The sequence below is a fragment of the Lichenostomus cassidix genome, chromosome 1Aa (assembly GCF_008360975.1).
Source record: "Lichenostomus cassidix isolate B80296 chromosome 1Aa, HeHo_3.0, whole genome shotgun sequence".
In the NCBI taxonomy this organism is placed as follows: Eukaryota; Metazoa; Chordata; class Aves; order Passeriformes; family Meliphagidae; genus Lichenostomus; species Lichenostomus cassidix.
This window is the reverse complement of record NC_139480.1, coordinates 13,986,653-14,010,677: the sequence shown is the minus strand read 5'-3', so window position 1 is coordinate 14,010,677 and position 24,025 is coordinate 13,986,653. Positions and strand designations below refer to the sequence as shown.

Sequence of the window (24,025 nt, the reverse complement as noted above, 5' to 3'; positions counted from 1 at the left end):
ATATCCACGTCAGTGTCAATCTTTTTCTTTAGAATGGATAGAATGTAGTAGATTTGATAAGAATTTCTCAGATACCAGAACTATTGTACCAAAACTAGAGAAATACTGTCGTTTCCCCTCCATATTCTGTCTGGCTGTTTGCTTTTTAGCCAAAAAAAAAAAATACCAGAAAGTGGGATAATACTGAATTTTCACAATTTAGGTGGAGGCTATTTATAAGTAGTGACGCTCTGTCATTGTAAAATTGTTTTGTAGCTTGTTCTCATGCCATACTGCAAATCGCTGGACATATTCACAGTGGGAGGCTCGGGCGAAGACGTGGTCACAAACAGTGCTTGGGAAACTTTCCAAAGATACCGATGTTTGGAAAACAGCAGGAGTGTTGTGAAAACTCCCATGACAGATGTCTGCAAGAACATAATATTCAGCATTTCTGCACTACTGCACGAGACCGCGTTATGTACGTAACCATCTACTTGTAGGGCAAACTGTGCCTGGGAGCTGGGTGGCGCTTGCAGGCAGAGCAGTTTGCATGGGGAAGGTGTGTACATGGGATGAGGCAGGGGATTAGTGTCCTGTGACACAGTGCTCACTCTCTCCCATGTTTTTCTCTGCTCAGCATGCCAGTGTGACCCCCAGGGCTCCCTGAGTTCAGTGTGCGATCCCAATGGAGGACAGTGCCAGTGTCGTCCCAACGTTGTCGGAAGACAGTGCGACAGATGTGCCCCTGGCACCTTTGGGTTTGGCCCAAGTGGATGCCGACGTATGTTAAACCCTTGGCTCTGGGCTGTGCTGTGGTTGGGGCCCTGAGTTTATGGCTTGTCATGGAAACTGAGCCCCTCTCCTTCTCTGCTTGCAGCATGTGAGTGCCACGCCCGAGGCTCTTACAATGCCTTCTGCGACGTGGAGACAGGGCAGTGCCACTGCTTCCCCGGGGTGTATGGGCGGCAGTGCGACCGCTGCCTGCCCAGCTTCTGGGGCTTCCCCAGCTGCCAGCCCTGCCACTGCAATGGCCACGCTGACGACTGCAACCCCTACACCGGGGAGTGCCTGAGCTGCCGGGACCACACAGCCGGACACAACTGTGAGAGGTATGGCCCGTGTGCCCTTTCCATGGCCCCTCCTTCCCCACAGCAGCTGTTCCCCTCTGGTGCTAGTGCTCAGTCTGGGGTGAAGCCACAGGGAAAGTCCTTGGTCCCTGGGAATCAGAGTGCCGCTTGTGGTCCTGGAGAATGATGGCAGTGGGGATCCTCTCTTCCCTGCCTGCAGCCTTGCACCTCACAGCAGTGCCTGCAGAACTGACCAAGAGCACATTGCAGGACCCCAGGCCTTTAGAGAGCCATTGCAAGCCTTCTGAGAGACCTTGCGGTAGCAGGCTTGACATCCAGCCTTGGGTCTCCTGCTCACTGGTGTAAGCCAGACAAATTTGTGTCTGTGGACACAGCTGCTAGAAGTGTGAGTGGTAAGGCAGAGCCATAAGGATGTTTCTGCCCTTTGGTTCTTCACAGTGGTAGAAAATCTGAGCTTAGTTCCAGCAAGAGTGCAGCATGTTTGCCTGCAGTGCCTGCATGCTGTGTACCCTGTTGTGCAGGTGCCATGCTGGCTACTACGGAGACCCCATCCTGGGATCAGGTGACCACTGCCGCCCCTGCCCTTGCCCTGACGGCCCCGAGAGTGGACGCCAGTTTGCCAGTGGCTGTTACCAGGATCCAGTCACGCTGCAAGTCGTGTGTGTCTGTAGCGTGGGATACATAGGTACTTGGTGGGAGTGTGGAGGGGAGGCTGGTTGGGCTGAACCTCTCAGGGAGAAGGGGGATGTTTATGTGGGTTGGGTGTGAGCACAGCATGGGCATCAGTGGGTTGTTGCTGGATGGTGCCTCATTTGGAAGGTGCCAGGGCAGGCGATGCCAGGTGCCATCCATGAACCTCATCTCCAGCAGCGTGGTGAGGGATGGTGAGGGATGACTGGTGGGCAGCAAAGGGTGGAGAGGGCAGCACTGGAACCAAGGGGATGAGCTGCATGCCTTGGTGCCCAGGTGGTACCATCCATGCTCTGCACCAAGTTGCCGTGGTCTCACCAAGTGGTGTCTCTGTTTCTCTAATGTTTCTTTAAACATGATCCAGTTAACGCCCCCTGCCATTAGTGATCTTTATTGCCTTGCCGATCACGGGGCCGAGCACTAGCGAGCCGTGATGGCGATTCCCACTGTGCCTGTTTGTTCAAACAGGCACTCGATGTGATGAATGTGCGTCTGGCTTCTTTGGGAGCCCCGATGAGGTTGGCGGCGCCTGCCAGCCGTGCCAGTGCAACAACAACATCGACACCACTGACCCCGAGGCCTGCGACAAGAGAACAGGAGCGTGTGTGAAGTGCCTGTATCACACCGAGGGTGAAAACTGCCATCGCTGCAGAGAGGGCTACTATGGGAGTGCCCTGCAGCAGGACTGCAGAAGTGAGTGGGGACACACAGCTGCAGACCCTGTGCTAGCTTTGTCAGGGACAGCAGTGGACACCTAAACTCTTTTTACCTGGGAGCATTTGGGGTGGAGAGGAAATTCCAGCTGGAGTTGGCTGCAGCTGCCCTGCAGCTGGGCAGAGCTTCTGGCCAGGAGGGGGGCCCTTTACATTTGAGAGGGAGGACAGAGACAGCATTTACATTTGCTGAAAGGAGAAGGATTTGCAGGAGGGGGGCTTCTTTACCCTTTTGATACTGGTCTCTGTCTCTTCTCCAGAGATAAGGTGATGGGAGGATTTGGCTTTTGTTTACACAAGGTTACATTCACATTAGTGGTTGGACAGTGGGAATGAGGACCATGACAGGAAGCTGAAGTGGGTGGTGAGGATGCAGACTCACCTCTCCTGCAGCATCAGGCACAGCCCAGCATGGGCAGGAGAGCTTGCCATCAGCCAGTCAGCCACTTCATGCAGATCTGCAACCATAGCTGGCTGACAAGAGCTGGGCAGACTTGGGCTTTGGTTGTACAGAGGGAGGAAAGGAGAAAAGCAGGGAGGGCTGGGCTGCTTGAATGAGGGACTCCTGGGGTCTTCTGTGTGCTGGGAAGAAGCTGTAGAGATGGGCAGCCTGTGACTTGAGGAGGGCTCTTGGGCAGTGCTGGGTGTCATTCAGTGTTGGGTCAGCCAGGCCTGGCCACTGGCATTGGGACATGCCAGCATGTGCCCACAGCAGGCAGACTCAGGGAATAAACTAGATGTGAAGTCAGGCAGTCTGGCAGCAGGTGGGCAGGTTGACACGGAGGTGCCATGCTCTTTCCCTCACAGAGTGCGTCTGCAACTACCTGGGCACTGTCCGGGAGGACTGCGAGGGCTCGGAGAGCTGCCGCTGCGAGGCGAGCACGGGGCAGTGCCGCTGCCTCCCGAACGTGGTGGGGCAGACGTGTGACCGCTGTGCCCCTCACACGTGGCGCCTGGCCAGCGGCACCGGCTGCGAGCAGTGCGACTGCGACCCTGCGCGCTCCCTCGGCCCTGCCTGCAACGAGGTGAGGGAGCTGTGTGCCCAGGGCTTGGGCTCTGCTCTGCTGCAGGGCTGAGCTGCCCAGGGGCTCACGTCTCCTGATGGGTTGGTTTTTGGTTTTGGCAGTTCACTGGGCAGTGCCACTGCATGCCAGGCTTCGGAGGCCAGACCTGCCGGGAGTGCCAGGAGCTCTTCTGGGGTGACCCAAGTGTGGAGTGCCTAGGTGAGTCCAACCCTGGTGCCTGCTCCACCTGCTCTTTTTGGAAATGTCCATGTGGCTGGGCACACCATCACACTCCAGTTCACTGGGACACCCCTGCCAGGAGCAGCCCACTGGAGCCTTGGAAAAGAGGGAAGGAGGCATGGTGGGGTCTGCCCTGGGTATTTGGTTCCTTGGGGGATGGGATGTGTGGGAGGAGCCCAGCCATGTGCTTGCCTGTGTTTCTCTTGTCTGACCTTTATTTAGAAACAAACCTCTCTGTTTAGAAGCAACTCTTCCTTAAGGGTAAGGGTGCAATGCTTGTCAGGTAAGCCAACGTGATAAAACATACCACAAGCTTTTGGGTTTGAGAATTGGTCTGGAAATCAGTTTCCTTTGCCTTTCAGTTATATGTAGCTGAAGATCACTGTTTCTTGTATCTTCTTACTGGCCCTGAATAAATAAGGTTTTTATTTAGTAGGAGACTTTCTGTATATTTCAGATGAAAATAAAGGAAAAAGCAGAGACCATGCTGTGGGTTAGCCATAGCTACACGCTGCAAAACAGAGCACCGTGAAGTAGGTTGTTTAGAAAACTGGATGGCCTCTGTCCTTTCATTATAAACAAGTCTGTTCATTAGCTGGAAAAGAAACTTCAAAGATTGTCCAGACCAGAACAAACTTGTATCTCTGATCTGTTCAAATAAGAGCCTTTGCCAGGAGGGTTTGCAATAGATTAAGGTATTTTTTCCTGAAGGGAGGAATGTGCTTGCTGTGGTCTTTAATAAATCCCTTACAATAGAGATACCTTAGAGCCCATTATCTTGTAGATAGGCAGGTCACAGCTACTTGGTTACTACAGTAGATGAAAGGACTGGGGAATTGTACCAGTTCCTGAGTATTGTGTTTCTTGAGGTAAAGGCTGCCTTGAGAGGCTGTGTGTGTTCTGACACAGTAAAGGTTGTGCTGACCCTGCTTGCTCCAGGGCAGGGTTTGTCTCTTGGTATCAGTTGTCTCCATCAGGGTTTATTGATGGAGTCCATGTGCATACCTTATCAGCAGGATTTTGCAGCATACCAGCATTTGTGGTCTCGCGGAGTTTCTGCTGTCTTTTGAACATGTGAAAACCTGTTTTAATGTTTCTGAAGTAAAGAGAGAATATATTCTTCAGAGCCCATTTTTGCCATGCAAGATCTACACTCCTTCCAGCCCACCATCCTTTCTGTGCCCTAGTGATACAGGAGACTCACTCAGGTGAAAACACAGATTTTCCTTCATGCTTATATCCAACAGGAGGTCTCTGTGGCAGGTGGGGAGTGCTGCTGCCCAGGGCTGAGCCATGGCAGCCTGCAGTGTGATGCTCTGGACGAGGTCCAAGCTTGTGCTTGCTCATGGAGCACATCCAGCCCAGTGGTGCTGCAGAACCTCCCCGGTGTGGTGGGGTCACTGCCTCCTGCCTGTCTCCTATCTTTCCTTGGCAATCGACTGCTCAGCCCTCATTTAGCCCCGGGGAGTGAGTGCTGATGTTCAGGCTGGCAGACGTGCAGCTGCTGCGTGGGCAGGTAGCAGTTCTCAGGGGTGAGCGGGTTGCAGGCCAACTGGAAAACCCTGCCGTTTAAGGAGCTGCTGAGCAGTGTCCCTGGAAAATAGCTGAGTTCTGGCCTGCAGCCAAAGTGAAGCCGGAACTGAGACAGGGCTTTGTCACAAAGACGTCTGCTCCAGTTGCAGGCAGACGTGTGGACTCCTGGCCATGGCATTTGCCACCTGCCCTCAATGGCATGTTCATGCTGACCCAAGCAGCCAACATGGCCACATTTTGTGCTGCATTCAGGAGCAAAATAGAAACCAGTCTGGATGGGGAGGAGCGAGAACTCTGAACCATGTGAGTGTGGACAGAGTGTTCACCGAGCTGATGCAGAAGTGTGGACATCAATCCCAATGACTCCAGAGTGGGATCCTCCCCTCTCTAGGGCAAGTGGCTTCTGCTCAAGGTTGGAAATCACAAGTTGAATCAATCACTCCAGGGACAGTTATGTGTGATCTCTTCGCAAGAGATGTTCAGATTGTTGGCATCAAGAAACACAAGCTCCTGATGAGAAATGGGGACCATACTGCTCATGTTGCTTTGACAACATTTACAATACTGAAAAAACCCAAGTTTCTGCAACTAAGCTCTGGACATAGCTGTGTGGAGATGTACAAAATGACCCATCTAGGACAGGCTGGGGGCTGTGGTTCTCAGGCACTTGCAGCAGCAGTGAGTTGTGGATGTCACCCCAGGGTCCCAGTACACTCCACTGGAAACCAGGCTCTAGGGCACTCTTCCCTGCCATCCCCGTTGCCAGCTGCTGCTTGTGACTTGTTTTCTAGAAATCTTGATAAGATCAGAGGTGGTGAAGCAGAAGCCAGGGAAGGCAGGTTTTTGTACCTGGTGCTTTGATTTACAGTCTGTGCTCCCTGTGATGGAGAGAAGGTGTCATCCAATGTCTCCTCTGTGCGTGTCCACAGAGCTGACAGTGGAACTGGACTGCTAGGGCAAGCTGAGGTGGCTGCCTGTACTTGGACAGCATCTTGACCCCATGGCACTGGGCACACTTCAGCACCCATAAATGTCCTTTGGCGATTACACAGCACAGAGAGCCTGTAGTCTTCAGAGATCACTTACTCTCTGTGCTTTGAAAAAGCACAACGTTCTCTCACTGAGTTTAACATAATGCCTGAAACAAGCACAGCAGAGACATAGGGGATGGGGAAGAGCCCAGAATGTCTCTCTTGGCCTCATGCAGGTCCCTGGGAGCATTACAGTGAGCAGGAGCTGTGCTGTGAGCATCGCCTGCCCCAGGGGCAGTGCCAGCCCCTTGACAGAGCTCTGCTGGCCATTGCTCCAGCCACGAGCTGTCTGCAGCTCCACGTGAGCCTGCTCAGGAACATGGGTATGTGTGCATAAAAAATCCTTCCTAAGGCAGTAAATAATGGCACTACAGAGTTCATCAAATTCAGGTCTCCCAGGCATTCTGCTGGAGCTTTTCCAAAGCCTGGCAACTGAAAGTGCAGGACTTGGCATGCTGAGTTCTGCACCAGCTCCAACCTGCAAGGAACGTCTCTAGCAGAAGACTGCAGGCTCCTGGGAAGCCTGAGATGTGGAGTGGCTGTAGCTTCAGCTCAAACAATGCCCTTGCACAGAAGATACTTGAAATCTTTATTTCATCTCATGTGAAAGAGATGATAATTTTACTATCATTACTGTTTTAATAAATTGAACAAATAGACCAGAATGCAGTTAGTTGGAAGTACTGTGTGAGATTGGAAGTTAGGTAGTGTTGCTATGGCCCCTTTAGAAGAAGCGTACCTGTGTCAATATTTTTCTGTGTTGGACATGAATATGACGTCCTATTGTAAAATGCAGAATTGAATTGAACTAAAATGAGAAAAGGTCATGTTTTTCATCAAGTACACACTGCCTACATTGACAGAATGTTGGTATTCTCAGTTTTTAGTGTCTGTTATGTGTTAGTGTCTGTTCAGCTGGTGCAGAAACAGCTGAAAATTCTAAACTGAATTCACCCTCTAATTTTCTAAGTTTTGTAGTCTTAAAATTTAACACCTGGGTCTTAAACTAGTCACATAGGCTGCTTTTGTAGGTGGTGTTTTTGGTGTTGAGAGAAGACTACCAGATGTCTCGTTTCCTTTTGTGAGAAGTGTCTAAAGGAAGTCAGGCAAATTCTACACAAAAGAAAATAAAATTTTCACTTTGAGTTTCATAATTTTAATTGACCTAGTGTCATAAAATATTGTAATGTGTATTGGTTGTTTCCAGAAAACTGTCCTTTCAGCAAGGTCTGCTAGTATGTTAAGATGTAGCACAACTCCAGTAATTCTAGTCTGGGATCTTATCTTAACATTCCTACTGAAAATCATAATGCTGAGGAGTTGCACTATACTTTCAGGGTAATTTGAATCAATAGCTGATTATTCAGAAGAAATTTGCTAGCTCTGCAAAACTTTCAGCCTTACAAATTGTTGAATGGTGTTCTTATCACAGTGCCTCACTACCACTGGGAAATGATGCCAGGAAATCATGTTTGAACAAAACCTTTGTGTTTTCTCTGTGGAGGAGTTAAACATTTGATGCTTGCCGCCCTCAGTCTCAAGCAGTAAAGAAAATATTTCTGGAGAAATTATTTCTGTTCGGTGTGGGATGATGTACAGCACTTGCTTGCTCCTGACATGGTCCAGTAAGGAGCTGAACACTGAACTGGTCCTCATACAGTTCATTCAGTATCTATTCTATCACCTCTGCTGTAGAATCAACTGCTCTGACACACCTGAGTTTAAATTAGTGATGAGCAAATATGCTGCGTATTGAATTACAGTAGTTTAAATGGAAGTAAATTCTAAGTATTTAAAATCAGAGGGAAAGGTAGCAGAGCTGCAAGAGTAGGTGAAAAATAAAACAACTTATAGATCTTTGTTCTTAAAGCGAACCTCTCAAGCTAGTCATTTGCTTCTTTTGGATTTCTCCTCTTAGGTTTTCACAAGACTGCATTTAATATGCATGGTTGAGGGTTACTTCTATCTTTACTATCAGGATAAAGGGGGAGGAGAAATGCACCGATGATGATACAGAAATTACCCATGGATACTCAGTGTGTGCACATATGTGCACATGCATTTATGAACAGATACAGCTACATTCTTTTATACTCATATTCTGCTAATCAGACTGAAGAATTCCTGACTGAAGAATTTGGCTAAAACTTTTCGTGTCAAAAATACAATTTCACTGAAGTTGAAGTATGCCACAGAAGAATCGCTGATTGAGTTACACACTCAATTAAAGAAAACAATACGCCCAGTTCCAAAATGACATTTCAAAACAGACACCTATTGTTTAATTTAGTAAATGCCCCTTTGAAAACCCTTAAATCTTGGCCAACGATTCAAAAGACTTCTTTTTCTCCACTGTGTTTTCCATGGGAGGTACTGCAATGCCCTGCTCTGCTTACAGATTTGAAGCCTGTCTAACACTGATCTTCAAAGCAAGCAGCTGTGTCTGCATTAACTTGCAGCCCTTCACGTTGGCTTTGGGCCATCTGTCTGCATGAGGGGAGAGTGATCAACCAGTTGTCTTGAGGGCATTTCCAACTCCAAGTGGTCAAGGCATCCAAGTATCTTGAAATAAACTCAACATTTGTATGATTTTGCAGTGCAAAATTAACTACTTTTCCCAGTGTCTTGTCATGTAAGAATAGGGAAGCTACATAAAAGGAGCCTACAAGACTTTGTCTTTCCCTGTACCACATATACTATGTTAAGTGGACTATAAAGCTGTTGGTAGCTATTGAGCCACATCTGAAACACTTCTGTATCCCTAGATGTGCCTGTGTGTTTCTTGTTCATGGAAAAGGTTAGATTAGCCATTCATATGCTAACACTGGATGTGTTGTAGCTATTCAGGTCTTACATCAGACTTAAGAGTGTGCTGATTGGAGCCAAAATCTCCTGAGTAAAGTGATACGTTGAAGGTTGTGTTTGAGTTAGCCTATTGGGTACAGCAGAAGAAAAACTGCTGTAACAGGAGTCTTAGTACTAGACTGCATCTGAGTCACATAATGGCCACAGGAATAGTTGGACATAAAGGAGGTGTTGGAGGAACACAAACTCTGCTGTGGCTAGAAGTGATGGTGGGGTGCTTTGGTCAAACATGATACTGGGCATGGTGTGCTGGATCATTCTGACATGGTGTTTGCTCTGTTTCTAGCAGGTGATAGGAATCAAGGTATCTCTGGTATTCACACCCCAGTTCATTGGCAGTGATAATTAAATGTCACAGCAATCCTTTAGGTGGATGTGCACCCACTGTCATGAATGATGGATGAGTAACTCAGGTGTTCTTCCATGAGCTACTTGCCAATCCTGTGCCAGTCTTTTCCAGTCTGTGCCAGCTTGGAGGCTCTCCTTTCCCTTCACATAGATCCTGCCACTGTCACTGTGCTTTTGTCCCTTTAGGATGAAGTTGTGCCCTTCAGTCAAAGAGACTGAAGCCAGTCGGTTCCTGTCAGGCAGGCATTGCCTGAGGCAGAGGTGAAAGCTGGCACTGAGCAATTTGCCCGGTGGCTTGCAGTGTTCAAGGTGCTCCTCACTACCTAGAAGGCTTTTTATGGTCTTGGCCTAGGCTTGCTTTCCTTCTCGTGAGAACTGGCCACAGCTGAAGTGAGTGGAGGGTTTGATCCCCACCATGGTGTCAAGGCAAGGTGCTCTTTTCAGTGGCCTTGGAATTGCTCCTTGCTGAGGTGTAAAGTGCCTGGTGGTGATGCCCAGGTCACAAGCTATGGGACCTGAGCTTATCCACTAGAGGTGTTAGAGATGATTGGGGTTTGAAAGCTGTGCATGGTTAATGTCTTGGGAAGATCATGAAGAAAAGGAAGAGCAAGTATGAAACCAGCACTTTTTAATGGCATTTTATGTACGTTTCATTTGGGGGACTGAGGTAATTCAGAGCCAGGATTGCCTGCTTCTGGGCTTGATAGAAAATCATGAAATGGAGAAATAACCCACAGTAATCTTTCTAGCTGCCTTGTACAATTTTCTCATAGTCATGCAAAGCTCAGTTTGGTAGTTTTGTAGGACTGGAACTGTGATGATTCTTCCTATTGTTGTGCTGCATTTAGAATAAATTACTTCTTTGCTCTTATCATCCCCCAACGGGCAGTTGCAGAGTTTGGGTTTTCCCTTTGCAAACAAGTTAGTGCCTAAATTATTTTCTCTTCTTCCACAGCACTTTCTGGTTCCAGAGATTTTGGAATCCACTTTACCATGTAAATGCTACTAAAGCCATGTCATCTGCTTTTCCTGAACATGCAGGTATTCAGGAGTAGAATTACCAACATGGGGTTAGGGTTTTTTTTTCCACATTAAGCCTTTTAAATCCACAAATAAATATAGTGATCTGATTTGCCAGCAGTAAGTGTTCGTGTAACTTGATCAGGCCTTGGCATCTTTGAGAAAAACCACATGCCATTTAGCCTCTTTCTATACAGAGGAATTTGGACAATTCATCATTATACCGAGGGCCTTATTAGTTGACAGAAGGGTTAACTGACCTTCAAACAGGAACTCAACGGTTTGCCTGCAGGGAACATATTCCATGGTGAGTTGACTACTTAAGCACTTTTGATGTAAAGTAAAAACAATCTCTTGTGTCAGGGTATAATTCAAAGAACAAAGGACCGTTTTGCTCAATTGTGCAGCAGCAGAAGTTATTTTTGTCTCTTGCCTATCATATTCACATTGTACAAGAAAGTCGTTTTGTTGAGGAGTGATTTGTTCTGCTGAGGCTCTTTGTGTAATTTTTGAACTGAAGACCACCACTGTGTTTTGGCATTGAAGCAAACAATGTACAGTCTTGAAAACGGCTTTGTGTTTTGCCCTGTTTTCAAGGGGGCACTTGCTTTGGGTGTGTGAATTGATTTATGGGCCTTCTTGAGCCATTTAACCTCCTTTGAGGATGCCTGGTAAATGGATGTGTAAGTGAAGGGTTTTATCAGGTGTGACAGTCCTTTTCCAGTTTAAGGAAGATGTGCTTGACCTGCTTTGGCTGCACTCTGCCAAAATGGTAGGTAGATGATGTGCATATTTTCAAAGCCTCTCTTTTTGTTGTTTGCTGCTGTTTCTTTATTAAAAGCTTTGCATGTTGGTGGTGTCCTCTGCTGCTGCCTCCTGTGTAATTAAGGAGGTCAAGTGGAGTCCTGCTGCATGGAAATTCTTCTGATAGCATTATTGTGTACAAAGCATGTCTGTGCTTTCAGCAGTGACAGTGCTTCACTAAGTTAATTGAGTAACTTCTCTCTGCAGCAGGTTAGTGCCAAAGAAGTGCATCTCAGGAAGGTGTGAATACTAACCCCTGAGCTGGTGCTCAAAGTGTGAAATAATAAAAAAAATATGTATAAAACTGTTAATTGTCCTCATTCCCACTTGATGGTGACAAGGAGCGTGTAGGCTCTTAGTCATTAACACCTCAGGCAGGGCTGCCCATGTCCACATTCTTTGTTCTATTCTACTTTTGACTGCCAGATATTTTTCTAATTTTCTGTTTACCCAAAATGTCAGCCCAGTGCCAGGCTCCTCGATGTGTGTTGTGAATGTTTTCCTGCAATCCATGGCAGGGAGTTCCTCCACTTAACTAAATGCTGTGTAATCAACTGTCTCCTTTCAGTGTGCTGTTTGTGGGAGGTGCAGGAGAAGGTGGTTGGATTTTGATCTGTGGGATTCCTTAGTTGACTGTTACCTGTGCTGGGGGAGACAGTAAATGGTTGTTCCTAGTTCAATTTTCCTGTTTCACTCAGGGTTTGCTCTTAAACCCTTTGCTATGTGCCTGCCTGCCATTTGTCTTCCTGTCCCAAGAGCCTTGCTCTACTCACTCGTCATTGCAGGAAAGAAACTGTCATCTTTGTTTTCAGTTGCTATCCCAATTGACATCCGAACATTGCCACAAGTGGTGTCCATCCTTGCTCCATTATTGCTCCTAGTTCCAAGATGTGCAAATCCTGGTTTCCCCTAGAGTTATTTCCCTGTCTCTCTCCCCTTTTCCACTCAAACCTGCTTCCCCCATACACAAGTGATACATCCATAATTAGCTGTTTATAATTCAGACACTGACCATTCATTTCACCACTTTATTATAACTGATTTTTTTCCCACCCTGCCAACATCACAGTCATTTCCCTCTCCGTGGCCTTCACATGTGCCTTTTTCTCCTCCCAGCATGTGACTGCAACCCTCATGGCATCCAGACCCCGCAGTGTGACCGTGCCACTGGGCAGTGCATCTGCAACGAAGGGGTGGAAGGGCTGCGCTGTGACAAGTGCTCCCGGGGCTACTCAGGCTTCTTCCCCGACTGCGTGCCATGCCACCAGTGCTTTGCCCTCTGGGACGTGATCATCAGCGAGCTGGCTAACAGGACCCAGCAGTTCTTGGACAGGGCTAATACCCTCAAAGTCACTGGAGTCACCGGCCCGTACCAGCAGACGCTCAGCACGCTGGAGGAGAAGCTCACTGAAATTAAAACCATCATTGCTCAAAACCCAGCAGCCGAGCCCCTGAAGAACATTGGTAATCTCTTCGAGGAAGCAGAGTGAGTACAGTTGTAGTTGTGGATAAGTCTCATGGGATGGAGAGGGAGTTCCATTGAGCTGGGATTTACGTGGGTGACTGATGTCCCTGTGCTGGGCTGAGGGCACTCTGGCTCCGCTCCTCTGGCTGGGTGAGGAGGCTGTGGCTCCTGGGCTGCAGGAGCATCTCACCATGCTCAGCACTGACGATGAGTATCCATCCCATGGGCAGAAACCTGGCTGGGGCACGTGCTGGGCTGGGGTTGTCCTGCTCCCACTGCTCTCCAGGCAGCTAATTACCAGGGAGCCACTCATGCTTGCCTTGCACTGCCCCGGGGCAAAGGACAAACACTGCTATTATGTGAGAGAATGAAGAGAGGGAGAGATTAAATTCCTGGATTTCCGCGTGTAGCTGATGAGTTGGAAACTTGGGCTCCTTTCCACACTCTGAGCATGTGTGGGGGGAAGCACCAGCTTATAACAGGGATTGTTTCCATTTTTCTCAGGGTAGAAGCCTTGTATTTTCTTTTAGGGCTAAGCATACAAAAGATGGTAGTCTGGAGATGGGGCAGTCTAACATTAAGTAGGATTATCTATCGTGGTCTGCAACTGCTCCAGCTTGCTAGTGTATTGTAAAGAGAATTGCACAGAGCAAAGCAGACAGGATTAAAGCACAAATGTCTCAATTAGGAATAGCTTGTGTCCTACAGCTCCCCTACCTCCTGCAGGAGAGCTTGGGGTTGCTGCTGCTTTTGGGCTCTGTGTGAATTGAGGGAGGTCAGAGCAGGTGAGGAGCTGCTTTTCCCTTACATGCAGTATGTGTATCTGTTCTTGCTCCTCTCTGGCTCTATAGAAAAGTACTGGGCTTTGAAGGAGTCCTGGAAAACAGCAGGCTGTTGTGCTATTGAGAGAGCTGTAAATTGATCTTAGATCTTAAATGCTGCCTTGATTCTTTCACAATGAGGAAATGTTGAGCTTGATGGGATCACCATGGATGGGAATAGCTTCCTATGCCCACTTCTGTTCTGCAGCAGCCTTGACATGTAATACTCACTTGCTTTTCCTTTTAGGGTTATCCCAATAGCTAAAGCCTGCTCCATGGCTCACTGAGTGAATGCTTAGAGCAGGAGGTTTTCCTTCATAGCCCTGGTGAGGAGGGATCTTTACAGAAGACTTTAAAGAATCCATTGTGTTAAAACTAAGGCTAAGGCTCCCCCCTCCCTGCTTCCTGAAGTTCAAATCTGTCCCATGAGTTCACAGCAATCAAAACTACATTTGAGCTGTGTGGGATGAGAAGCAAATTATGTATGGATCATAGTAGTCAACTCTGACCTATGCAGTTGCCATGATACAAGAGCATTACACCAGTCCTGTGGAATCTGCCTCCAGTTAATCTTACACAAAGCAGCTGTTTTTTGAGCAATTTGGTGCTTTGGGTTTATAAATGTGCTGTAGATTAAAAAGCAGTTTTGTGTAATAATGGAAACAAAACAGTATTCTAGTTAGGCATGTTGTTACAAATCACTTGGAGCTCCACTGGAGGAGGACAGGTCCTGCCACGGGAGAAGTTGGGTACATCTCTAGCCACCACTCTGCAGTGCAGTATGAGGCTTATGAGCCTTCCTCCTCCCCCTGTTGAGTCTTGTGCCTGTTTTACAGAAAGCTGACAGCAGATGTTACAGTTAAGATAGCTGACATAGAAGAAAACCTATCAGCCTTGGCAGCAAAGAGCAACAGCACAGACACTGACCTGAGCGCGCTGGAGACAGATGCCAAAAGTCTTGACCGTGTCGTGAAAGAACTTGCAGAGCAGCTAGAGTTCATCAAGATCTCTGATGTTCGGGGTAAGTGTCACAGGGAGGGGGAGAAAGCAGTGGGGTGGCCAAAGATTTAATTAGTGCATGGGTTTAAGTACCAGATTAATCTTCTAACTTGTAATAAAACACAGTTCCTCAGAGACAGGTTCTTTCTGTGCATTAGCAGAGTTGCTGATGCAGCAGGAATTTTTGCCTCCTCACCCTCTCTCTCCCTCTGCACATTGCAAAGGTGGCTCAAATTCTTGGGGCACAGAATCATCTTAAAGTGTCATGGCAAATACATTATAGATGAGACAAAACAGCAGAAAGTGCACCACAGATTTCAAGATATGCCTGGACATCCCACTTGCTCCCCCCAGTCTGTTAAATTACTGTTTCTGATTGAAAAAAAGAGCTCATGGTAAAGGGTCCAGTTCTGAGCCACCCAAGCCTTGCATGTCCACTGGCACACTGAAATGGGCCAAGAATCAAAATTTGCTGGAGAAAGGGGAATATCACCAAACTATTTGAAAATTTGTAAAGCTGCCTTCAAGGAAAGTACTTTTTAATTTTTCTTATCAATTTCCTGGTTTGCAGGAAGTCTGAGATTGTTTCCAGTGAACATGGGATATTGCAGAGTGAGGCAAGTAGTATGTAGAACTGGGGAGTCCCTGACTTTTGGCATCCTGCAAAAGAAAGCTGGAAAGGTGGAAAATATAGCCACCCCCACAGGGTCCCTCACACCCACACAAGGCCTCTCCAGAAGTTGTCCAAAATCAACAGTTCCATAAATCAGCATCTTTCATCAAGCAGTTGTTTCTTAGGAAAGCTCTGACCAGTTTCCAAGCAGTGACTCCATATGCCAGACATCTGAGGGCAAGCAATATGAATTAATGGGATAAGAGAATCCTTAGAGAAGAGACTGTTCCCTTGAAAACCCTGAAAGGCTGTATCTCCTTTTGCCCTTAGGGCAAGCAGAATTCAGTCACTAGGGTCAGAGAAAGGCTTAACTTCAAAGTCCAGCTTGACACACTGTCCACCAAGCAAAAAAGCAAACTTTTTTTCCTGCAACAGGCTACATTCTGTCATCTTTGCAATGGCACTGAACACAGCTGCCAAGGCCAGCATTTCATTTAACGTGATGTGATATATCTCTAACCCTGATGTGTCATCTGCCAACATCTATAATATACATTACTTCGGGTTGCTTAGCAGAGTTCTCATCAGCTCCATCTGATTTCTGCAGGAGCCTTGGATAGTATCACCAAGTATTACCAGATGTCCCTGGATGCAGAGGAGAGGGTCAATGCCTCCACTGTCCATCCCGATAGCGCCGTGGAGCTGTCAGCGCAAACGCGGCGGGAAGTGGAAGACTTAATCAATGAGAAGGAGGCCCAGTTCAAGGCTAAACAAGAGGAGCAGTCACGCCTCCTGGATGAACTCGCTGGCAAGCTGCAGAGCCTGGACCTCTCCGAGGTGGCTGAGAAGGTACACAGCGGAGAATTGCTGGGATAAAATCCACAGCAAAAACAAACTGGGGTTTGTGACAAAGTGACAGGCGGGGAGGAACTGTAGGGTGTGACAGTGTGAGATACGCGGCTGGTTCATGAAAACTGCTCCTTGCTTGGTTGAGCAACCCCTTGGTTTTGTGAGCTAGAACTGGGTTGTTTAATGCTGGGCTCTGAGACTATGGCTTTCAAACACCAGCCTTTCATTCTCGTCTTCCTCCTACTCTTCCCAGCCCCATCAGAGCACCTGCTTTTGCATCACCCCTGTCCTAACCCAATGTCCTTTGCAAGGAAGAGAGTTCTCACATGCAGGAAAGTCTGGCAAATCTGCTGGGCTGAGAGCCATCTTCTTAAGCCTGTCCTGAGTTCAGTGCTTGCTTTCCCATGGCTCCCTGTCACGAACAAATGTGCTTGAGATCGCCAAAAATCACCAGATCACACTGCAGCCTGGAAAAGAGTGGGGCTGGGGGGGTGATGCACCACCACACTCCCCTCTTCCCTTCAGCAGCTCCATGGGGTATACTCTGTGCCTGCACAGTGCCCAGCCAGACAGTGCTTCTGCTCACACTGATGGGCCTCAGCATCACCCCAGGCTCATCCTCGTGCTCAGACAAAGCAGAACTTACAGGGAGCTGGAGTCAAAAGGGTATTTTCTCTGTTGAAGGTGCCTGCTCATCTGTAAATATGATTAAGGGTGGCTTTTTCTTGGGAGAGGCTGGGTGTTCTCAGTTTCTCTTTGAAGCTGGCCAGCTGCATTCAGTGAACAGTCCCTGAACAACCCCGGGTGAAGGCAGGCTGCAGGGCACTGCTCATTAACTCCCCTGGGCAGGCCAGGCCTGGGCTAGAGAGTGAGTTCTTCACACACTAAATGTCCCCTGTCCTTTTAAACTAGTCATCCCTCCCCTCCCTCAGCCCTCCTTTTTTCTCTGGAGGGAAGAAAGAGACATCTTTTTGTTTAGTTTCCCTTCCCCTACATTCCTGCCCTGACTGTTCTTGAGGACTGAAGATCCTGGGTAGATGTTTATCAAGGCAGTAAATACTGAGTTGCTTGGAGGTGTAATCATGAGACACACATACACACAAATCTTTCTGCTTTCTAGCTACTGCTGGGTTACATGCCAAACAGGTAAGAGGGACTCATTTACACTTCACAGGAGACAGCTGCAGCTAACTTGGCTCAGCCCCTAGGTTTTCCCAGGGAGGTTTTTTGGCTGCAAAACCTGAGTTAGTGACTATCATTTGGCAACAAGAGAGTGAGGGGGGGTATGAAAAGGTAAAATAACCTCACAAGAATGGGGAATTTTCTAATTTTCCCTCTGACTAAACCAACTTCTGTGTTATTTCATTACCCAAATATTGACCAAGTAGTGGATAATTCTCAGTGCAATGTTGCTGATGGAAATTGTTTCACGTCTTAAAAAAAAAGCTTACTCTGAAATTTTCTGGTAGAACAGTGTCCTACTGCAGCCCAGCAATGTAAATCAGGCTTGGAAATGTAAATCCCTTGTCTCCTGTGTCCCTGCAGACGTGTGGCACTGCTCCAGGAGCCTCCTGTGCTGAGTCCGAGTGCGGGGGTTTGAACTGCCGGACGGATGAAGGGAAGAAGAAGTGTGGAGGCCCAGGCTGTGATGGGCTGATGACTGTAGCTCACAACGCCTGGCAGAAGGCTATGGATTTTGACAGAGACATCCTCAGCGCATTAGCAGAAGTTGAGCAACTCTCCAGAATGGTAATGTGCCAAATCAATTGTTAAGATAGTAAAAAGGAAAAAAAAAAACTCTGTTGTAACACAGACACTAATTGACAAAGTATGTGCTGGTTTTCTTCAGAAAACACTTTTTGTGAGTTGTGTAACTTTATCGTGCTTGTAAATATCCTCAGAAAGGAAGCTTGCTAAAGTGAAGCTTCATGGATAACTAAACATCAGCCTAAGTTGTTTAAACTAGCACTGGTGGTATGGATCAGGTCCAGCTTCCAAGTGTTCTGTGAGTTTTACGAGAAAAAGCATTCCTTGTTACTATTACTTCTGACTCCAGGTGAATTGTTTTAAAACAAGCCCTAAAGCATAAGAAGATAAGCAAGCAAGCCATTTTCCTCTCTTTAGGTTTCTGAGGCAAAACAGAGAGCAGATGAAGCAAAACAAAATGCACAAGCAGTTTTGCTCAAAACCAATGCTACAAAAGAACAAGTGGACAGAAGCAATGAAGATCTGAGAAATCTTATTAAACAGATTAGAGACTTCCTAATGCGTAAGAACCTTACATTTTAATTATATTTTAATTCTGGGTTTGTGAAAACTAGCTTTACATCTGTATCATCTTCCAAGGGTTAATGGAATAGTTGTGTCATCATTCCCCGCACCTCCCCCAGACAGAGTATGTATGATGAAATCTGGAAACATTTGAAAAACTAAGAGAAAACCAAGATAATAAGAAAGTGAGAGCAAACTGTGACATGTTCTTGTGTGCATTTCAGCTGAGGCTGTTGTAGTGCTGTACTTTGCCAAGTATGTCTGTGAGCTCTGGCTAGAAAGACAAAGTAGTGTTAAAGGGGAAGGAAGTCAGAAACTTGTGAGTTTCTCTCTCTGTAAGAAAGCAGGTAAAGGTTAAATGAGAGCCTTGTTCACCAGCAGCCCATTCCTTGCCTGTTTGCTCAGGGCTGACTGTGCTGGGAGCACAAATAGATCTACATGCTGCTGTTGGCTTTGTTTCCTCTGGGCTCAGGTCCCCCCAGCTTGGTGCAGCTGAGCACCAAGATCTTCAAATGGCTTCCAAGAGAGCCATGCCAGCAGGGCCTACACACCTGCTGGGCTTCTCCTCAGAGGGAAATTTTGCCTTGGGAAGTAGTTTTAACACCTTGATTTTCCATAAATTTGGGGCAGGAAGTTCTCCCATGATTTTCCTTCTTAAGGAAGCAGCTGAACAAGAATTTGAGTGCTGAGACATGACAGAGGGAAGCTTTTACTCATATCTTTTCATTTGTGTCCATCTGCTAGAAGACAGTGCTGACCTGGATAGCATCGAGGCAGTGGCTAATGAAGTGCTGAGCATGGAGATGCCAAGCACTCCCCAGCAGCTGCAAGCTCTGACAGAAGATATTCGTGAGCGTGTGGAAAGCCTTTCTGATGTTGAGGTCATTCTGCAGCAGAGTGCTGGAGATATTGCCAGAGCAGAAATGCTACTGGAGGAAGCTAAAAAAGCAAGGTATGTAGTCCTGTTTCATGTCATTGTATCAGAAAATGCAGTTTAACTTTCCCTGATGTAAATTCCCATTCCTTCAATAAGGGGCAAAACCAGCCCGTTGCAGCATATGTTCTTTTTCCAGTTCCAAAGTAAGAGCATTTTTAGCATTAACAGAGTCTTGCTCCACAGCAAAGGTGCAACAGATGTTAAAGTCACTGCAGACATGGTGAAAGCAGCACTGGAAGAAGCTGAAAAAGCTCAAAATGCAGCTGAAAAAGCCATCAAACAAGCTGATGAAGATATTAAAGGAACTCAAGACCTGCTGACTTCAGTGAGTTCTTTCTGAGTATTTCTTAAGATGTGAGAAACAGCACCAAGTCTGATGCTTAGAAACTGATGTTTCTGGGGAAAGCTCTTGGTTACTGCAAAGCAAAGACTGGAGTTAAAATGCATCTAAACCATTCCTGCCTTCCCATCAACTTTTGAGTGAGTGTTTGCTCATGAACAAACCCAGCTAGACAACAACAACCACCTGAACACCAAAAGGCTTTTCTTACCCCATGTCCTGCCCCAGCCAAGTTAAATGAACAAGGCTGTAACACAACAGCTCTGACAAGACTCCTGTCAAGGCACACCTGTCAGCCACACTGGTTGTGCATTGGTGTGCTCAGTGTCATCCGCCACTGCAGCACCAGACTAAAATAAACAAATGCTGGATTGAAGTGCCAAGTGCTGCAATCGTGTCAGATAAAGTATTTTCAAACTTCATCTCAAAACCCTCATGAGACTACAGTGCTATCTATACTCATGAAGCTTGGTCATTTTAGAAGCTTCACACATCCATTATCACATGATGGAGTCAAATTTCTGAAGTTTTGTCAGGGGATTAGTCAACTCTTGTGTGTATAATGCAATCAAATACTTTTTAACCATGTTCCTTAGTGCTTTTGCAGCCCCCCCCCTTTTTCACCCTGACTGCAATGGGCCATTTTTAGCAAAACTAAAACTGAGATCTAGGGCCACAAACTAGTTAGTTGAGCAGGGTTTCTGCACAAAGTTTAGTATTATATCCAGTGTCCTTTGAAGGTCTAATTATCATGCTTCTTTCTCCTAGATTGAATCTGAAAATGCAGCATCTGCAGAAACATTGAACAATGCTACCTTACGTCTGTTTGAGCTAGAGAGGAGTGTTGAAGACCTTAGGCAAAAGGCTGCTACAAATTCAGAGAATGTGGGAAATATAGAAGACAAAATAACTAGTGCAAAACAAAATGCTGAAGATGTTAAAAAGGTGAGAAGCTCAGGAACAATCCTAAGGAAAAGCCAGCAAAACTCCCCCAGGTTTGGCTAAAGCAACATCAGTGAATACATGTGATCCATCATATTTATTGTTCATATTCTGGGGATAAAAAATACTCCAACATTTATGCTCTTACCAAAGATAGCTACTTTTTACTTTGGTATCAGATGCTGGGAAAGAGATGTGTTGGGAAGTTTTCAGGTTCTGAAATAGCTGCAGGAAACCTGTCACAGTCAGCCTTTCGTAGATAGGTTTCTGTCCCTCAGCTTTACTGTCTTCACAGGAGAACTGGTAATTTTTTTCTTTTTTTTTTTTTTTTCCTTGTATGGGGTATTTATGGTTCTATACCAATGATAGGTAGGTTCAGGACAAACAACTCAGAATTTGGCATATACAGAATCAAGCAACAGGAAAAGTAATTATCTTAACATAAAACTGAAGTTATTGCTAAATATCAGAGATGCAAAATTCTCTCTGTGAATATATGGCATTGCTCCCAATGTCTGCTACATGCTTTTGTGATAGCAAAAGAATCCTCATTAATGAAACAATCGACCAAGCTGTCAAAGGAAGTTTCACTGCTCCCATCTCTTGTCTGTAGGTAGCCCACCAATCTCCAGAGAGCCATTTTCTGACAGAACAGCTGCATTATCCATCTATTCAACAATATCCAAACACTAAGTAGTATTTCAGGTGCTGTCAAGTAAACACAAGAGAATTCCAGTGCTGCTATGGTTTGTTATCTTGCTCAGTGGTTAAATTTAGTTGGGCCATAGGACCTCTTAATCTTAACCCTGCAACAAAAAGCACAGCTGAGAAACGAACCTCACGGCTTATCTAGCACCTTCAGCAACACTAACTGGGCAGCTAGTTCAGTTCTTGTTACTGAAAGGGTAACAAGGGTATTCCTCCCCAGATGCAACCACTCAACCAGGAGCAGTGTCAGCTGTAGCTTTCTAGCTGTCCTAGGGGCCATGGCTTCCATTAGTTACACAACCCTGTAACTGAATCCCCTGAATCTCTGCCGTGTGGCAGTACTGAAGCTGTAGAACAGCCACAGATCTGCAAAAGAGCAACTGATGAGTCTTCACCCCAGCTCTTAGTCTTGGATAGGAAGTAGGAAACACCCTGACACTGTTTGTACTTTTGTTAACTAAGCTCTCAGTGTAGTCTGTCCTCACACCCAGATTAATAAAGGACAGAGGGAGGAAATTCCGATGTATTGGCTGTGCATGAGCTCCATCTTGTGCTTGAATTTGGAACAGGTGCTCAACAACGAGCTGAGCGGCAAGTACAGAACCGTGGAAGAGCTCATTGCCAAGAAGACAGAGGAGTCGGCCGAGGCCAGGAGGAAAGCAGGCGTGTTGCAAGATGAAGCTAAAGCCTTGCTGGCTCAAGCAAACAGCAAACTCCAGCTGCTCAAAGGTAAGGCTGTTCTGAGGAGGTAAGTTGGCACCTTAGAATATGAAGCAATTTCATGCTGTTAAACTAGCTATTCAGCAGAAGGGGAGAAGAAAAGGTTCTTATTTCTTACTGAGGCTTGATCTGCTTTCCTTATTCTTACAGACACAATACAGTCTTTTGACTCAAAAATTTCTATAAAATAAGATGAAACTTAGAGGTGAGACACAAACTTCTAGTATGGCACCTATCACTGCTCCCAGGACCACCACAGGGAGGGAACAAAACTACTCTGCTTAGGGTGAGGACTTATCTGTTCCAGCAAGACCCCCATCTTCAAACAGTACTCACCCCACACTGGAAAGCTGTTAAAACCTAATCAGGACCCAGGAGTTGCAGTTTACAGATTAATTTAACATTCACTGTTGACAAAGTTTGAACCAGGAGAAGGCAATCTGCCCCTTGCTACCAGGGATGGAACTAAATTTTCCTTCTGGTTTTGCCAGGCCAGGAACTCATTCTTCCCCTCTTAGCTACTCCTGCACAGTTACAGTGACTTGTTGAATAGTCTTAGTCATCACAAGCCAAAACATTTCACTGTTCTGTAAAAGCCACCAGAGTAAAGAATGGTAATTGTTTTAATCCTCAAAATATACTTTTGGATTTTCACCTTTGGAAAAAAACTTCCTTATTCCTTTACATCCCTATGTTAAGGAAACAAAACGGTGCCGTTCTAGCCTTTGCCCTTTGGTCTTTTCTTTGCTTTTTTTTTTTTTTTTGGCCCCAGTCAGATTTTCCACAAAAAAAAAAAAAATTGAATAGTAGTTTATCCATGACTATGATTTACATTTCGCTGCATTAAAACACCATTAATTAAGCTGGTTTTCCCCTTCCTTTGCTTACAGATTTGGAAAATACATATGAAAACAATCAAAAAGTTCTGGAAGACAAAGCCAAGCAGTTGGTGGAGCTGGAAGAGACAGTTCGCTCCCTCTTACAGACAATCAGCCAGAAGGTTGCTGTTTATAGCACTTGCTTATAAACAGGAGCAGAAAGTGTTTGTGTTTAGGATGGGTTTTACAAGTATTATACTAGTTTTTTTTGCCATTACACTAAGACCTGATCAGGTGAACAGGTTTTATATTGACTTTAAAGTCACAGAACCAAAGACAAGTAACTTTTTGATGTTGAAAATAAACAGTACTTTTGTATCACTTTATGTACCTAGTATGACTCAATAAGTTCTTTCCTGTTTGCAGTAGCTCTAATAGCACATCAATTAATCCTTTAGCAAGTCTTGTTCTCAAACTGGTTAGAGATCTAATAAAATCTTGGCTTGAACTATGTCATTCTAAAGAAGGGCTCCTATTACTATGAAATATAGTATGGTGACTCAGACCAAATTACCAGTGAATGAAGAAATATCCATGTGTGGTTAGCTAGTTATGCCACAGTACTCAAAAAGGATTGTTTACTCCCTGCATGATACCTGTTTAGGCTTAAGACTACTTTCATGTCACTGATTATGAAACACTTGATATGTAAAGTGAAAACAGAGGTTAGCACTGAAAGTGTGGATGCAGCAAATTTTTATGATAAACACAGCTTGGAATCACAAAATAAGCAGAGTCGGAAGGGACCCACAAGAGTCACTGAGTCCAATTCCTGGCCCTGCACAGGACCCCCAACAATCACACCATGTGCCTGAGAATGTTGTCCAAACACTTCTTGAACTCTGTCAGGCTGGTGCTGTGGTTATGTCCCTAGGGAGCACATTCCAGTGCCCACCCAACCTCTGGGGGAAGAACCTTTCTATAATATCCAACCTAAGCCTACCCTGACACAACTTCAGGTCATTCCCTCAGGTCCTGTCCCTGGTCACCACAGAGATCAGTGTCTGCCCCTCCTCTTCCCCTCACCAGGAAGCTGTAACTGCAGTGAGGTCTCCCCTCAGTCTCCTCCAGGCTGAACAGACCAGGTGCCCTCAGCCCCTCCTCAAGGCAATTTACCATCTTTGTTGTCCTCCCTTGGACACTCTCTGACAGTTTAATGTCTTT

General features: G+C 46.2%; 1 protein-coding gene across 1 annotated transcript in view; it reads left to right on the top strand.

The window, feature by feature from the left end:
* Positions 1-23,187, top strand: part of LAMB1 (laminin subunit beta 1) — a 42,299-nt gene extending 19,112 nt beyond the window's left edge. The window contains exons 17-33 of the mRNA XM_085041069.1: positions 256-460; positions 620-763; positions 860-1,091; positions 1,592-1,755; positions 2,229-2,453; positions 3,281-3,498; positions 3,600-3,696; positions 12,435-12,804; positions 14,441-14,625; positions 15,824-16,065; positions 17,611-17,814; positions 18,190-18,334; positions 19,081-19,288; positions 19,457-19,598; positions 20,382-20,558; positions 21,833-21,992; positions 22,874-23,187. Coding sequence (XP_084897195.1) covers positions 256-460; positions 620-763; positions 860-1,091; positions 1,592-1,755; positions 2,229-2,453; positions 3,281-3,498; positions 3,600-3,696; positions 12,435-12,804; positions 14,441-14,625; positions 15,824-16,065; positions 17,611-17,814; positions 18,190-18,334; positions 19,081-19,288; positions 19,457-19,598; positions 20,382-20,558; positions 21,833-21,992; positions 22,874-23,010 — 3,255 coding nt within the window. The 3' untranslated portion in view covers positions 23,011-23,187. The remainder of the gene's footprint in view (positions 1-255; positions 461-619; positions 764-859; positions 1,092-1,591; positions 1,756-2,228; positions 2,454-3,280; positions 3,499-3,599; positions 3,697-12,434; positions 12,805-14,440; positions 14,626-15,823; positions 16,066-17,610; positions 17,815-18,189; positions 18,335-19,080; positions 19,289-19,456; positions 19,599-20,381; positions 20,559-21,832; positions 21,993-22,873) is intronic.
* The last annotated feature ends 838 nt before the right edge of the window (positions 23,188-24,025 follow it).